Source organism: Thamnophis elegans, chromosome 12, assembly GCF_009769535.1.
Source record: "Thamnophis elegans isolate rThaEle1 chromosome 12, rThaEle1.pri, whole genome shotgun sequence".
Taxonomy (NCBI): domain Eukaryota; kingdom Metazoa; phylum Chordata; class Lepidosauria; order Squamata; family Colubridae; genus Thamnophis; species Thamnophis elegans.
In genome coordinates, this window is record NC_045552.1 from 24,744,757 (window position 1) to 24,760,272 (window position 15,516).

At 38.6% G+C, this 15,516-nt stretch overlaps 1 protein-coding gene across 1 annotated transcript in view; it reads left to right on the top strand.

The window, feature by feature from the left end:
- CSMD2 (CUB and Sushi multiple domains 2) overlaps nucleotides 1-15,516 on the top strand; it is a 735,331-nt gene that overhangs the window by 354,376 nt on the left and 365,439 nt on the right. The window contains exons 7-9 of the mRNA XM_032227842.1: nucleotides 806-893; nucleotides 7,191-7,315; nucleotides 12,997-13,118. Of these exons, the coding sequence (XP_032083733.1) occupies nucleotides 806-893; nucleotides 7,191-7,315; nucleotides 12,997-13,118 (335 nt within the window). The remainder of the gene's footprint in view (nucleotides 1-805; nucleotides 894-7,190; nucleotides 7,316-12,996; nucleotides 13,119-15,516) is intronic.

The window sequence follows — 15,516 nt, forward strand, 5'->3', positions numbered from 1 at the left end:
ACTTATAGACTGCCCAATCCCGGAGGACTCCGGATCTCACCCTAATTGGGTACATGCCATTTTAGAATAGTTCTGGAATTCCTTCTGTTGGATGGGTGGCGTGCTCTGCTCTTGGCACCATCTGATGCTTCTTTTCCCCTCTTCTAATGGAAAAGGTTACTCCTTTTTCAGGTCCTGCACAATGAAACTAAATCACCAACTGTGAACCCAACTGGCTTCTCTCCTCTTCTCCTGTCATCCTCCCCTACATATCTCGATTGTCATCTTCCACTGCTTTTTATTTAACTTACTGCTTTTCATTAACATCAGCCCGGTGGTAAATAGTGGAATTTTCATACAATTCTGCATTCCGGTGTTATTTTTATAAGCTGGCTTGGGCAACATCTTGGGAGATGGAAGACTATGTTGAGGTGTCTGCTTCGGTGGCTTACAGCTGAGAACTGGGGGGGGGAGGGGAGTGAACAGGATTTGAGTTTTCATCAGAGGTCATAGTTCTATTTCTGAGCTGTGTGGCTTTGATAGTTCACCTAACCATAACTTAGCCTTCCACAATGTTCACCTTTGAGATATGTTGGACTATAACTCCCATAATCCCAAGGTGCAAGATGATGCATTTCCAATGCACCAGATTAAGGAACACTCTTCAGCAAATGTTTTGAGGGGAGGGAACATGGGAACAGATAACATTTACTCAATGCATTCCAACTTGTAATTTTCCATTTTATTTACATCACCAGCACTGAGATGATATACATTTTTTTGTCTTCTATTCTACTTCTGTATATGCTGTTTTTTTGCTTTGTAGTAACACAGGTTGGTGCGTCCCAGGGACATAACATGTGTCCAGACCCTGGGATTCCAGATCGGGGCAAAAGAATAGGCAATGATTTCAGGTAAGCGTCTTTTTTTTCTTTCCTTCTTTACACGCTTCATGCTTATATGTGGAGCTACAGCCCTCATTTCAACCAAAACAGGTGTGAAGGTTGGCAGTAAGTTTTAGAAGGAAAGGGGGTGTTGGACAAATCCATCCACTATCCATAGTGTTTGTCAGAGCACCGTCATTTCATTGAACCTGCATTATTAGAGGCAGTTGACAATTCCATCAGATAACAATTGGGTAAGACGAGGGGATGATTAATGAAGGCTACAGTGCCCTGTTCCAAGATTTTCACAGAAGCAGCTGGCTGTCCATTGTCAAAAGCAGGATGCTTGCATCCTGAAGCTTTGATTTAATCAGCAAGGCTTTTATGTTCTTAAGAAATAAAACAGCCTGCCTATGATGCACCATTCTGATGTCATAATATCCTCTTGTGTCTCTGTGTGTTCTCTCTGGGAGTGATCTTTTTAAAGAGCCATCTCATGCACAAAAGGGAAGGGAAAGGAAAGATAGAGAAAGAAAGGGAAGGAAAAAAAAGGAAAGTGGAGAAGAAGAAAGGGACAACAGTTTGAAAATGTATTTTCAAGTTACTTTTCAGTATTTTCAACCAAGATCATTTTTTTTTTATTTTGCACGTAAAATAGATGGCTCTTAATCCATTTTACCCATGCCATTTCAGTTCTGTTTATTGGAAAGCAAAATTGATTGATCTTGGCTGCATTTAACTTCCAAGGTGTCATGTTTAAGATAACAGCTTAGACCTCGGTTCACGTTGGCAAGAGTCCATTCTAAAGTATGACTCTAATATTCATCACTTGCTGTGTCAATATGAACATTTTCTGGTGTAACATCATTTGGTCTATATCAGCTTTGGTATGAAATGATCAGTGAGCTGCTAGAGTCCATTCATCTTGCAAGAACATCAGAAGTTGAGAAGACAGATGTGTTAAAGGAGTGTTGGTCTTTCATCAACTCTGTGGCATGTCCCATCTACTGTGATTCTGGGATGTATTATTTGTGATTTTTTTTGAGTGCTCTGGATTGTTGGGAGTCAAAATATTTATTCTTTATTATATTGAGAAGATTAAGGGGCAAAATAATTGCCTTAAAACTTGTGTAGTCATAAAATACCAATTTCATCCCTTTAGATATATATATATATATATATATATATATATATATATATATATATATATATATATATATATATATATATATATATATATATATATATATATATATATATATCTTGGGAACTTGGGAACTTTATATATATATATAAAATCCAGCACCATAAATAGGGCTATTTTTCACCATTGGGGGTGGGTTTAGGGGGCAAAATGGATACCTTATGTCAGGGGTTTCCAAACTTGGGAACTTTAAGACTTGTGGACTTCAACTCCCAGAGTTCCCCAGCCAGCCTGGGGAATTCTGGGAATTGGTCCAGGTTCCCAAGTTTGGACACCCCTGTCTTATGTCTTGCACCCATTTCATTACCTTAATTCTCTATGCACTCAAATGGCCTAAAAATGGGCTCTACCAGATGATTGATGTCACAATGTTTGTGTTAAAAGCCAGAAAAGTCAAAACCAAATCTTCAGTCACAAGCAAGTTGCCTACTCTTACTTAATTATAAAATGGTGTCATGGGAGACTGATTATTATTTCTATTTCTTTCTATTTCATTTCTTTTAATTAGGGTAATAATGTGGCAACTCTTGAGGAATCTTCCACTCTGATTTGTTTTCCAAATGTGTCTACAATTTGTAGAAGATTTGTAAACATGTTGTAGCCAGGATTCCCATGTTCTGTTGTTGCATTTCATGTACAGTGCTGTAATTCTGATTAACCATACACACTAAAATGTGATTTTCATTTCCCCATGAAAGGAAGTCCATTGGGCATGTTAGTCAACTGTTGACAATGTGGAATATTGTTTATTTTTGTTGAATTTCTCACTGTTGAAGCCTCCATCCCCAATATACATACACACACACACACACACACACACACAGAGAGAGAGAGAGAGAGAGAGAGAGAGAGAGAGATGTACACACAAACTCAGATGAGATAGATAGATAGATAGATAGATAGATAGATAGAGAGAGAGAGAGAGAGAGAGAGAGAGAGAGAGATAGGGAGGGAGAGAGAGAGACAGAGAGAGACAGAGAGAGACAGAGAGAGAGAGGTGATAGCTATAGAGATAGATATTCCCACGGACTCTCACAAAACAGTCCAGTCAGGAAAGTCATACTATTATGCCTTAGCATCACCTGTGCTTCCCAAGGAAAGTTCCATCTTGCCAGATTGATAGACTTTTAGGTTCATCTATTGCTTTTGGAACCTTCTGCATACAATAAGGAAGGTGTTTGTTTTGTCATGCTTTTTCACAACCCCATTTTGAAACCATTGCGCTAGAAAAAGGGAAGATGTGCAACAGCCCTCATTTCTCCTCTTTGCAGCCCCAGGAGCTTCCTGCAAGATAACAAATTTAATCAAAGGGATTGCCAAAAATTGACGGCACAGCCTCTCAACATTTTAGGATGGGAGATGTATGAAAATTGTAATTTTCAATTTAGATTTAACACATAGATTTAACACACATTTGCTTATTTGGCTGATGCCCCCCAATAGTCTTCCCTATACATGTGGGGCACAGTGGCTCAGTGGCTAAGATGCTGAGCTTGTCGATCAGAAAAGTCGGCATCTTGGCAGTTCAAATCCCTAGTGCCGTTTAACAGAGTGAGCTCCCATTACTTGTCCCAGCTTCTTCCAACCTAGCAGTTCGAAAGCATGTAAAAATGCAAGTAGAAAAATAGGAACCACCTTTGATGGGAAGGTAACAGGGTTCCATGTGCCTTTGGCGTTTAGTCATACCAACCTCATGACTATGGAGACGTCTTCAGACAGCACTGGCTCTTCGGCTTTGAAACAAAGATTTGCACCACCCCCTAGAGTCAGGAATGACTAGCACATATGTGCGAGGGGAAACTTTATATTTAACTTTATGCATGTGGGATAGCCCTACATATCCAGTAATCCTTTCAGTACTGGGCAAAGGTGTGTGGTCTCTGGCCAGCAAAAGGTTTCTCCGCTCTTTCAAAAATAATTAGGATGTTTTTAAGAAAAAGAAAAGGGACTAACTGGGGTTAAAGGCATTCTATTGAATGGAAGTTGCTAGAAAATGTGGCATTTGCACAAAGATTTTACAAACCACCTCCACCTTTTGAGGAACTTCTTTGTCTTGTTGATTGTTCAGTGAAGGACAGAAAGTGGATTTGAATTCACATATCTCACATAAACAATTGTAGATTATTTTTAAGGTTTGTAGCTGTGATAGTTTTGTCTATATACATATATATGTGTGTGTATAGATACATAGATACATAGATACATAGATACATAGATACATAGATACATAGATACATAGATACATAGATACATAGATACATAGATACATAGATACATAGATACATAGATACATAGATACATAGATACATAGATACATACATAGATAGATAGATAGATAGATAGATAGATAGATAGATAGATAGATAGATAGATAGATAGATAGATACATACATACATACATACATACATACATGCCAGAGGTGGGATTCACTTACCTTCCCTACTGGTCTGCAAATGTAAGCATGCTCGCATCTGCTCCTGTGCATCACCTTCTGCACATATGCAGTGCTTGCACATTACATCAGGGCAGGTGGGTGGCGCCTCCCCCAGCAACCACCACCAATTTGCCCGAACCGGAAAGAACTGGCTGAATACCATCTCTGATACATGCATACATGCATATTTATATATACAGCCAGTGAACCTTAGCCGATTTATTACTACACACATTACACAAAACCCATGTTTTGGATCTGATGAAGTGAACCAAGGTCCCCAAATGTTTATGTGTTGATAAATCTGTTAATCCTTAGGGTGTCACAAGCTTTTGTGGTTAAAGATTTATTTACCACTCTTATAGGGAAATCATTTTATGATGCTTTCATATCCATATCCAACCATATGGATGGTTGACATATTTATGTTGATCAGTTGATGATGGCCTTATAACATGCCTAGTTTGCTCCTGGGAACTGAACAACTGCAGATCCACTCGGAGCATATGTATCACTTCTAATGTAGTGCCTTTGGTGGAATAGGGTCACACATTACTGCTGAGAAACCATCGTGCATGTGTGAATCAGTGCTGGATGTGTTTCCCTCCAGCCATGCCAGCTGCCTTCACCATCACTTTGTCACCTCTTGCTTTTGTGCGTAAGCAATAGATCAGTCTCTTCATGTTATGCATGTCAGCAAGCAGGGATGGGGGTGGGTGAGTCAGAGTGCAGATCAATATTTAATTTTATGTCTCTGTAGATAACTTTTTTTTTTTTTTTGCCAGAAGCATATAGTCACGTCTTTCCCACTCTCCATGAAATAAGGTCTGGAACTAAAAGAATAATCTTGCCCAGTGTGAGATGGAATGGGATAAGAAAGAGAAAACAGTCCCTAGAATAATTTGATTTCGCCTAATGGCAGCTTCCAAAACATGTCAGGAGTCTCCCCCATTTCCACCCTCCTGTAAAATCTCCAACAAACTAGAAAAAAATGATTTATTGAGCTGAACCATCATACCTATAGATATTAAACTATTAAATGTTTCCTGCAGATTTAGTAATACCAATATGTGAGATCAATATAAAAATGAGATTTTGAAACCTCAAAAATTTATCTTTATGAACCTGATAAATATTGCATTGACATTTCCAGTATACTCTAAAACATTATGGGACAACAGTGAATGTATCTGTAAATATGATTAATCATAGAAGATGCTTAAGTGGATCATTATTCACATAATTGGATGAAGTCTGAATATCCAGAAAAATGCAATTTGTCATATAGGATAAGTAACTTATTTCTTCATAGTCCCCGCATTCTAATTTTTTCAATTGGAATCTAAATTGCATGTTTTGTAAATTGATCTCAGTGTATGCATTGTCTAGAGCAGTATTTTTCAAACTTGGCAACTTTAAGATGCATGAACATGCTGACGGAGGAATTCTAGGAGCTAAAGTCTACAACATCTTAAAGTTGCCAAGTTTAAAATACACAGCTCCAATAGCATCACTTTGACATCTGCAGTGATACCCTATTCATTTTCAGATCTGTTAAAAGACTAAGAGACTTTATCCAGTAATGGTATGTAAATTCCATGTAGATTACTTAAGTCAGAACTGTTTTATTAGTTTTAAATAGCAATGTTTCCAAGTCTCTTCCATCTTCCACATATTCTAGAAGTCTTATGATATCTACTCACTTGGTACATTTTGAAATGCAGGATTCAGTTAGGACAGGTGGGGAAAAATGCAGTGGATCTGTTGATCAAATATCTGTTGTTACACATTTTGAACACAGTAATGCCATGGAGATGTAACATGCTAAAAAATGTCTAGCTACCTACTGGAGTGATTGAATGTATGTACAATATATATGCATGCCCACATTTATGTATTGCATTTTTGTTTCAGTTGTCAATGGTACTTGAGATAGATTTTTAAAAAGTAATGTATTTTAAAAGCACAATTAAAACTATTATCAGTACAATAATTAACATTGAACTACCTAAAACCTGATCTAGCAACCAATTTTCTCATTGCTAATAAAATTATTTTACCCACCAGCAGAAGGGAATCAATATAAACTCCACCCAAAGTCTTTGGCATTCAGATAGTATACAACCTTAATAAATTATTATTATCTGCCAGTTCTTCATTTGGTGTTGACCTTTAGTTGCATTGAGTTCTTCCCAAGTATTTAGTTTGTCACACTATATCAGCATAGTGTATGTGCAGATACAAGCAATGTGGCCTTTTGTAATTGACAGATGGAAATTTTGTCAATGCACAGGATTTATTAAGGGCCATCCAATTTTTTTTTTCAGTATGGTATCTGATGTGTTGATAACTGCTGCCACCATCATGCCTGGTTTATGCCATAGTCTTTCAACTTTGGTTTTCAAATCTTTGATACTTTACGATTTTCTCCTGTTCTTCTATTCTCCCCTGATCAGTTACCCACACTTCCTTTTTTTCAACCCTAGTTAAATCTTAGTGTGTTATGGGCCAAGGCTTTATCAATTTGCATTTGGAAATCCAACATTTATTTTCATTGTTATATCATATCTGGAATTATATAACCCAGAAGTTCCCTATGGAACAAAACAAATAAGAAACAAAACAGAGCATCCAAAATCTTTGCCTGAAGCTACAGTGCAGGTCAGTAATTGGCTTCCTGTGTTCCAGGTTAGGATCCAGTGTCCAGTTCACCTGCAGTGAAGGCTATGACTTACAAGGCTCCAAAAGCATCACCTGTAAGAAGCTGAGTGGTATGATAGCTGCCTGGAGTGACCAGAGACCTGTGTGTCGAGGTAAGATAAATGACACCAAAGATTACAAATGAGGCAGGAAATTGTGTTGAATTATCACCTTTAGTAGAAGAGGATCATTATAAGAAATCAAACTCATCTAATAGTAATTCTTTTATCTGGAGATCATCCACTATTTTGTGGCTTGGTGAATCGTGAACGGTGATACTTACAACAGGTTTGTTATAAGTTGTTTCTAATAATTTATCCCTATTTATTCTTCTAAAGACATGCAAAATTAAATGTATATCTAAATTTCTCCTCTAAAATGTATGTGGTCTCCATGCGACTCTGAGCCCTTGTTGTGTAGCTGTCGTGGAAGCAGAGCAGGATGCAAACCAACATGCCCCAGATCTCCAAAACTTTCTCCAAATTATTGCATGGTCTGCATATATAAATATATATGTAATCCTCAACCTCTTTTTCTAAGATCCACTATCAAGTAGATGATCAGGAAATTTCAATGAGATTTTATTCCATTCTTATAAGTCTATGATCAGCAATATTGGACTTAAAACAAATTGTGGCTAGGAAGGGGTTCTAATGGCAGAATTTTCTTTTATACAAAAGAAGGACCTCTAGTTTTTTTTTTAAAAAAAAAGCAAGTTTAAGAAGAAAGTTTATGATCTCACAAATATGGGCATTGTATATGTAGGAATGGCTATCCTTGCAATGCTATTCGCCTGAAGGCTCTTGATCATGCAGGAGGTCATTTTTTGTTTTACCTTAAGGAAGACCATTGAGAGATCAAGCATTTGCAGCTTGCTCAGGGAAGATTTCTTTGAAAGATTAGACCATAATTTGTATTACAAATAACCGGTGAAAGGCATCTGGCACAAATGTTGCTCAATGAGCCAAACAGTTGGAAAGGATTGAGAAGTTGGTTGTTGGGTTAGAATGGTCCCTTCTGTAGCACATGGGAATATGAGTTTTAAGAGTTTAGGATGAAATAGTTCTGTCAGGGTTCCAAATAGCATCCTCTATGAAATAATAGCTCGAGTCAAGAAGTTCCTCAAAATACCAATTTATTGGACGAGCCGTTGACATATCTGGGAAACCCCAAATCTGAAAACTTCCAGGTCTTCCCCATGCAGCTGAAAGTTAAAGACCCTGCCCCAACATACACAAGTCCATCAAATGGTCCAATCAGTCACTGCCATGGATGAAGATTCCTCCTATCCACATCCGTCCAGGTGCAGGGACAAAATGACCTTGACTTTCTGAGAAGGAATATTATTTTGACTACACATCTCCCAAGCTCCATACCGTCCCCCTCCCAGTTTCCCATAGTAATTATGTTTGAATATGTGGCAGGCTTGAGGCCCTATCTCCTGATGGCTTCCAAGCCTGAGAGGTTACCCCTCTCGACAGAAGAGTGTGTCCTGTAATGAAAGAATCCTTGTTCTTTGTTTGCATGTATTCTACTTCTATAGTGTGTTCAAATAATAGATGAAATCTTTTTCAATAGTAGCAACTAAACATGTCAGGGAGCTGTCCACTGGGAATGTACTGTACAAATAGACTTCAGTCCATACACTCTAATGCATTCATATGCACTTTCATGAAAATAATAGAATTTACCTTCTGGGCCTGCCCGCTATGCAGAAATGAATTTTTATGCAACTAATTAAACATTGGAGAGAGTTTGTTTGATGTGATCTATGATGCCTATGATGCCTCTGCATGCCAGGCCAAATTTATAAGGACCTCACATGGACATTTATATATAAGAAAGTCAGACCCAGTAACTGTGGGTCATTGGAAGTAAATGCACTGTTATTTAGGGAGTGCCCCATAAGTATGCTCTTGATTCTCTCTTATACAGTCCATAAACCCACGTTTAAGTTTTTCAGAAAATATTATGGAATCTTTTTGCTGGCAGAAGATGAATCTGGCAACTCTTAACCTTCACAGCTATTGTCTTAGAATGACAGTAAACATGGGGGCAGGTGGTCTCCCATCAGTTGTCCAACATGGTTTTGATCTTTGATCTTTTATTATGTAAAATATTTCCTGGATTTTATTTCCACATATTCGTCTTTGCCTTTTGTCAGTCTTCTCCAATTGAAAGTTCTCCACAGAGTGAATCATATAGTTGGAAGGGACAGTTAGGCTGTTGAATGCAGCTCTCTGTTCAGGCCAGAAAACCAAATTAAGGAACTATGAGAATTGGTAGCCCATATACTCATCATTCCTCAAGAAGTACAACCATAGTCATTTGGAAGATGATGGGATTTGTAGTGTGTTGTATCTTCTGTCCAGCCCAAAACCAAGAAAGACATGTGGTGAATCTTCCAAGCTAAGTTCCTTGTTTTTTACCATGTAAAGGCAACATCATGCCAGACTGAGGATTCCACTCTGCTCATCCACTATATACTCTGTGAACTATTAAGAAGTGTCTGTCTTCGCTCTCTTTCTCTCACAAATGATATCTAGGCTATGTTATCTCTTACTCCTCTGGAATGCACCAGGTCTCTCCTAGCTATCCACTCCTTCTGTCAGTCTTCTCTCTGTGCTCTGTCTGTCCTGAGTCTTCATTCCCCCCCAGTTTTGGGTGGACACTTGTGGTTCAGGACCCCAGATAGCACCCCAGATTTTGTGGGAGCTGGTAGTTACTTTAGAGCAGATTTGGGTTAAGGTCAGGGTTCCAAGTAACACCCCCAATGAGTAAAACTCCAAGGTTTGAAATTCCTCAAAGTTCCATTTTATTAGAGATGTCATATTGGCACATCTGGAAAAACCTGAATCTGAAAGCTTCCAGGTTTTCTCCATACAGTTGAAAGTTCAAGACCTTTTCCAGCACCCACATGTCTATCACATGGTCCAATCAGTCATTGCCATGAAGGAAAATTCCTCCCATCCACATCGGTCCAGGTGCAGGGATGAAGTGACCGTGACTTTCTGAGATGAAATGTTATTTTGGCTCCCATGCTTCATACAATCCCCCCTTCCAGTTTCCCACACTACAATATGTTTCAGTATATGGCAGGCTTGACGCCTTGCTTCATTCCATCAGAAGGGACCTTCCCATATCCTCTAGGAAGTAAGGACAGGGGAGAGGAAAGAGGTTTTCAGACTTGAAAGATTATTGTCACCTTTTGAGATAATCCAGACAGAAGAAGAAGAAGAAAAAAAAAAAAAACCAAAACCATGAGTACTAAGATCACTTTTATTGTAAGGCTGCAGAAACAAGACTTTACTTGTTTATTTATACTTTTCAGAAAACTGGGGAGGGGAGTATCTTCTGAAGTACTTTCCCTTCCCATTTGTTCTATGAACTGGGATTTGTTCTCCTGTCTGACCATTGCCTGGTCTGGGACTCTTCCTCCTGTGAGAAGGTTGTTCTCACGGCTCGTCACAATTAATAGGGAAAACTATTCCATACAGTTCTGGCTAGTTAATCTTTTGATCTGACAGAATACAAAGTAGTTTTCTGTTCCTATTCAGCTTGTTTTCTTCTAAAATCTCATTTTCTTTGTTTTAGTCAAAATGTCTTAGATAAAGGCTGCCATCTCTGCAGTCTAGGCTTAATTTATCTGCCTCTCATGAAATATTTATTACATTAAGATTTGATTAAGTCTTCCAAAAAAAAAAAGTTGCAGCCATTTTGTACAATGTAGGAGTGCTCTAAAACAGTTGAACACTTAAACTTGTTTTGTAACCAAACCTAAATCTCTGCATTCAAGGCTGATAGTTAAACAGATTTCACTTTATTTTGCAAGAAGAAGAAAGAGTGTAAAATTTCTACCCCATGGTATAAAGGTAAAAGATCAACCCCAAACAGCCGCTTGATAGGATCTTCTTAAGACTCAGGGCATTCTTCAGGTTAGTCTCACAGCAAGACAACTGACTTCATGTCAAAAGCTTATTCTGAGGTCTTGTGAGCTGAATCACTACTGGTTTGAGTATGGAGAATATTCAGCATCGCTAAGAAAAATGTTCAGGAAAAAAGAGCTCCTTTAAAAGAAAAATAGAACTTTTCTTTTTGGGAAATGATTTAACAACAACAACAAAAAAAATGAAAAATAATCTCCCAAAAGTAAAATATTGCTACAACATATTCCATAAGAAATCTTTAATATTGCATACTATCCTAAATCTTTAAAGTCTAATATAAGTCTTACCTGGATGAGGACAGCCATGGAATTTTAGGAGAAGAAATTATTAGATTTCTGCATGTGCCTCTTTTTTGTGTGCCTCGGGGGAGGGGAGAGTGTGCATGTGCATGTACCTGCACATAAATTCTTAAATTCACACAATTTTGATTAGGTTGGAAGATCTGTATGTAGATATAGCAAGATAGGGCACTTAGGGCAAGGTGCTTACCTCTAACAGCTTCAGAAGTATAGTCCTCTCGTAGAGGTAAAAGGTAAAAGTTTCCCTCGCACATATGTGCTAGTCATTGCAGACTCTAGGGGGCGGTGCTCATCTCCATTTCAAAGCCGAAGAGCCAGCGTTGTCTGAAGATGTCTCCATGGTCATGTGGCTGGTATGACTAAATGGCAAAGGTGCACAGAACGCCAAAGTGGTCCTTATTTTTCTACTTGCATTTTTTACATGCTTTCGAACTGCTAGGTTGGCAGAAGCTGGGTCAAGTAACAGGAGCTAACTCCGTTACGCGGCGCTAGGGATTCGAACCGCTGAACAGCCAAGCTCTCTGATCGACAAGCTCAGTGTCTTAACCACTGAGCCACCATGTCCCCCTCTCCTAGAGACTTTTGCCTAAATCTTAGGAAGCATGTAGGAGTTCCAGGTTGTAAACAGGCCTCCTCAGAGTCATTGTTTCTTTGAAGAAACAGTGAAATCTCAGTTCTAACAAATGCAGCTAATGCCACCAAAGTAGCTTATGAGTTATTTTGTTAATGACCCTTATATCTGACCTAAGTAGAAAAACTTGGTGAATTGTCTTTTTTTCTAAGATGTATCCTGGCAATGACCTCACAGAGAATTGTTAGAAAATGGCCTTACACAGTTCAGACCCAAGACATGCTGTTAATTTTGGGATTCAATTTGTAAAACATTTGTAGAGCTTCAACCATTTTTTATCTTTTCCATGGCCAACTGTTAAAATGTTATCCTCTATGCATTATTCAGGTAATTGTCCAGCGAGGCTTACTCCTAGGAACATAGATGAAGAAGCAAAATAAAGGAATCCATTTCTCTATAAGATGTGGTGGCTAAGTGACAAAGACACTGAGCTTGTCAATCAGAAATATTGACAGATTTGTGGTTCAAATCCCTAGCATCACATAACGGAGTGAGCTCCCATTACTTGTCCCAGCTTCTGCCAACCTAGCAGTTCAAAAGCATGTAAAAAATGCAAGTAGAAAAATAGGAACCACCTTTGGTGGGAAGGGAACAGCATTCCATGCGCTTTCAGCATTTAGTCATGCTGACCACATGACCACAGAGACGTGGTTTGGGAAGGGCATGGAGATTAGAATCCTTGAGGGCTCCATCGATGTGATTAATAGATGCTTTTGGTTCATGATCATATATTTTGTGCAAAATCTTTTTTTTTTCCTACCATCCTACAACTTGACTGATAGAAATGGTAAAACAAAGAAATGTACCTCCTTCCACACTGCTTCATTTTCTAGGCCCTTAAGAGAAGGAACATTGCAAACAAAAGTTCCATCCACAAATAGATTTCCTGTTTCTTCTTTTTTTTCTCAACTCCACAGCTAGAATGTGTGATACGTACCTCCGAGGGCCCAGTGGTGTTATCACATCTCCTAATTATCCTGTCCAGTATGATAACAATGCATACTGTGTGTGGGTGATCACAGCTGTCAATCCAGCCAAGGTAGGTATTCTGGATGCATTATTGGGCAACTCAATGTTGGATCTTGTCTGAAAAGGGAATTGGTCTTCAGGACAGAGGATCACCTTCCAAAACAATCGGTCTTTGCAGGGAATTCTGTTAAGAAGGGTTTTCAATGTTATACAAGACAATGTAAACCAATGTTTATTAAGCTTGAAAAATGTGAGATGCGTGGACTTCAATTCCCAGAATTTTCAAGCCTGTGAGGCAGGCGTGGTATTCACTTACCTTCGCTACCTGTTCGCAAATGTCAAAAATGGGATGTGATGATGTGCAGGCAGGTGGACGGAGCTTCCCACCACTGTTACCGGTTCGCCCAAACTAGTGCGAACCGGCTGAATAGCTCCACTGCCGTGAGGTATGGTGCCTATGGAGGGGGAGGCATTGTGAAGGGACAGTTTTTTTGCAAGAAGGGAACACATGTTAAGGAGGGGGTTGAGGCAAGAAACAACACAGTTCAGAGCTGGATAGGACACAGTGGAAGAGAGTTAAAATAGTTATAATCACCTAGATTACATTTGTTGGGCGTCAGTAGTAAGGATTTAATCTTGCAAGATTCTGTCTATTGTGTGTTAGCAAATAAAGAACTGAACTCTGACTTGATTGCTCTACATCATTCCTGGGCTAAGCCTGGGGAATTCTGGGAGTTCTTAAAGTTGCCAAGGTTGAGAAACACTGATCCAGACCAACAAGTCAACCCATAGTTGGTATTTGAGAGGTAGAATGGGAATTGTAGCAAAGAAAATAAGTGCAACTGCATATCAAACTATATTTGATTATTGACCATCTGTTCAGTCTAGCAACATTTAAGCAACATCTTATTGGTGGACAGATATGTAACAGTCTGCTTACTCAGATTTAAAAAAAAATATGAGCAGTTTCAGCAATAATCTAATCTTCTTCTTTTCCTGTTTCAATTCAGTCTGCTATTTCTAATAGAAATGCCCTTGCATTATCTGTCAGGTATCCGGGGATATTAATTTACAAGTAAAATGGTTTTAACACTTGTTCATGCTTTAAAATCTTTACATTCATTGATTTATATCATTTTATTTATTTATTTTGTTGCTGATATAATTTGGCCTGAGCATAATTTCATCTGAGAGACAGCAAACAGCAAACATCACAACTGATTATTTCTTTAGAAAAGTCTAAAATGTGCTCTGTTTTCCCTTTTCTTTTTTGCTTTTCACTCCTTAACACACACCCTTATTTCCAGAATAAATGTATCTCTTTTTCCAGGAGTTAATATGCAGAAGCAAAGCATTTGAAGAAGAACATGATTTAGGGTATAGGACAGAATCATACCCAGATGGGAATCACCCAGCCAGACAGTGGGGAAGCCTCAAGCACAGTTTGTCTTGAGTCCTTGTGCAGCTACAAGAAATCCAAAACTGAATCCGCTTATGCTCTATCTAGCCTACTCCCAGGCTAAAGTTGACAATCTTGGGAGATTCCTATTTAATAAGCAGAATACAATAAACTGGTATCTTTAAACCTTACACTGCTAGTTCTCCCTACTTGTGCCTGACAAGACCTGCTCATAACTGAGCCTCTTCATCTATCCCAAGTATGGCAACCTGTTAAAAAGGAGCAGCTGCATCAGCTTCACAACTGTTTATCCCCAAAACAAAACAAAACAAAATAACATTTTAGAGTGGCTGGACTAGAAACAGGTTTCTGGAAAGGGGTTCTTTATAAGGGTATAACTAATGTCAGGTTGGTTTCCTTGGCATCCTAGAATCCTTAATAAAAATAGGATCACTTGATAAAGGCATTTTACTTTCCCACTTCCATAGCTTTTATGTTCTCTCTCTTTGTCCTCTTCTTGCATAAATCTCCCTGTGTGACTGTTGCCTTCCCCTTACTACACTCCTTTCTTGTCTAGGCTACTTTGCAGAGCTAACATTAATCTTGCAAGTCTGAAAATACTCCTCTTTGTTTTCTTTTTACTCTCCAGAAAACTAGGGAAGGTTGTCAGAGTTTGTTGCAGAAAAATCAAATCCAGGAAGCACACACAGATAACTGACTCAGCTGGATTCATTAACTTCTTTATATACATAATAACAGATGAATAAATGTACAATACAAATAGTAGATTTTTCAATGTGGTAGAAGTTGCAAGCAGAACACAAGCAGGAGAGAACAGTTAGTTTCATTTCAGAGTTCAGAGCAGAGAGTAGTTTCAGTTTCAATTCTCAGCACAAACTCAGATCTGTTTAAGCTCCCATTGTCTGACTTAGTTGCTGTGCCTATTCATTGGCTGACCTTGTTACCATGTCTCTCCCAGTCATGAATATTCTAACAAACGTCTCTTCTGAAATGCTTCCCATGCCTATTCTTCATCCATAGACTGAGATTCTTTGGCAGGATGGTTGCC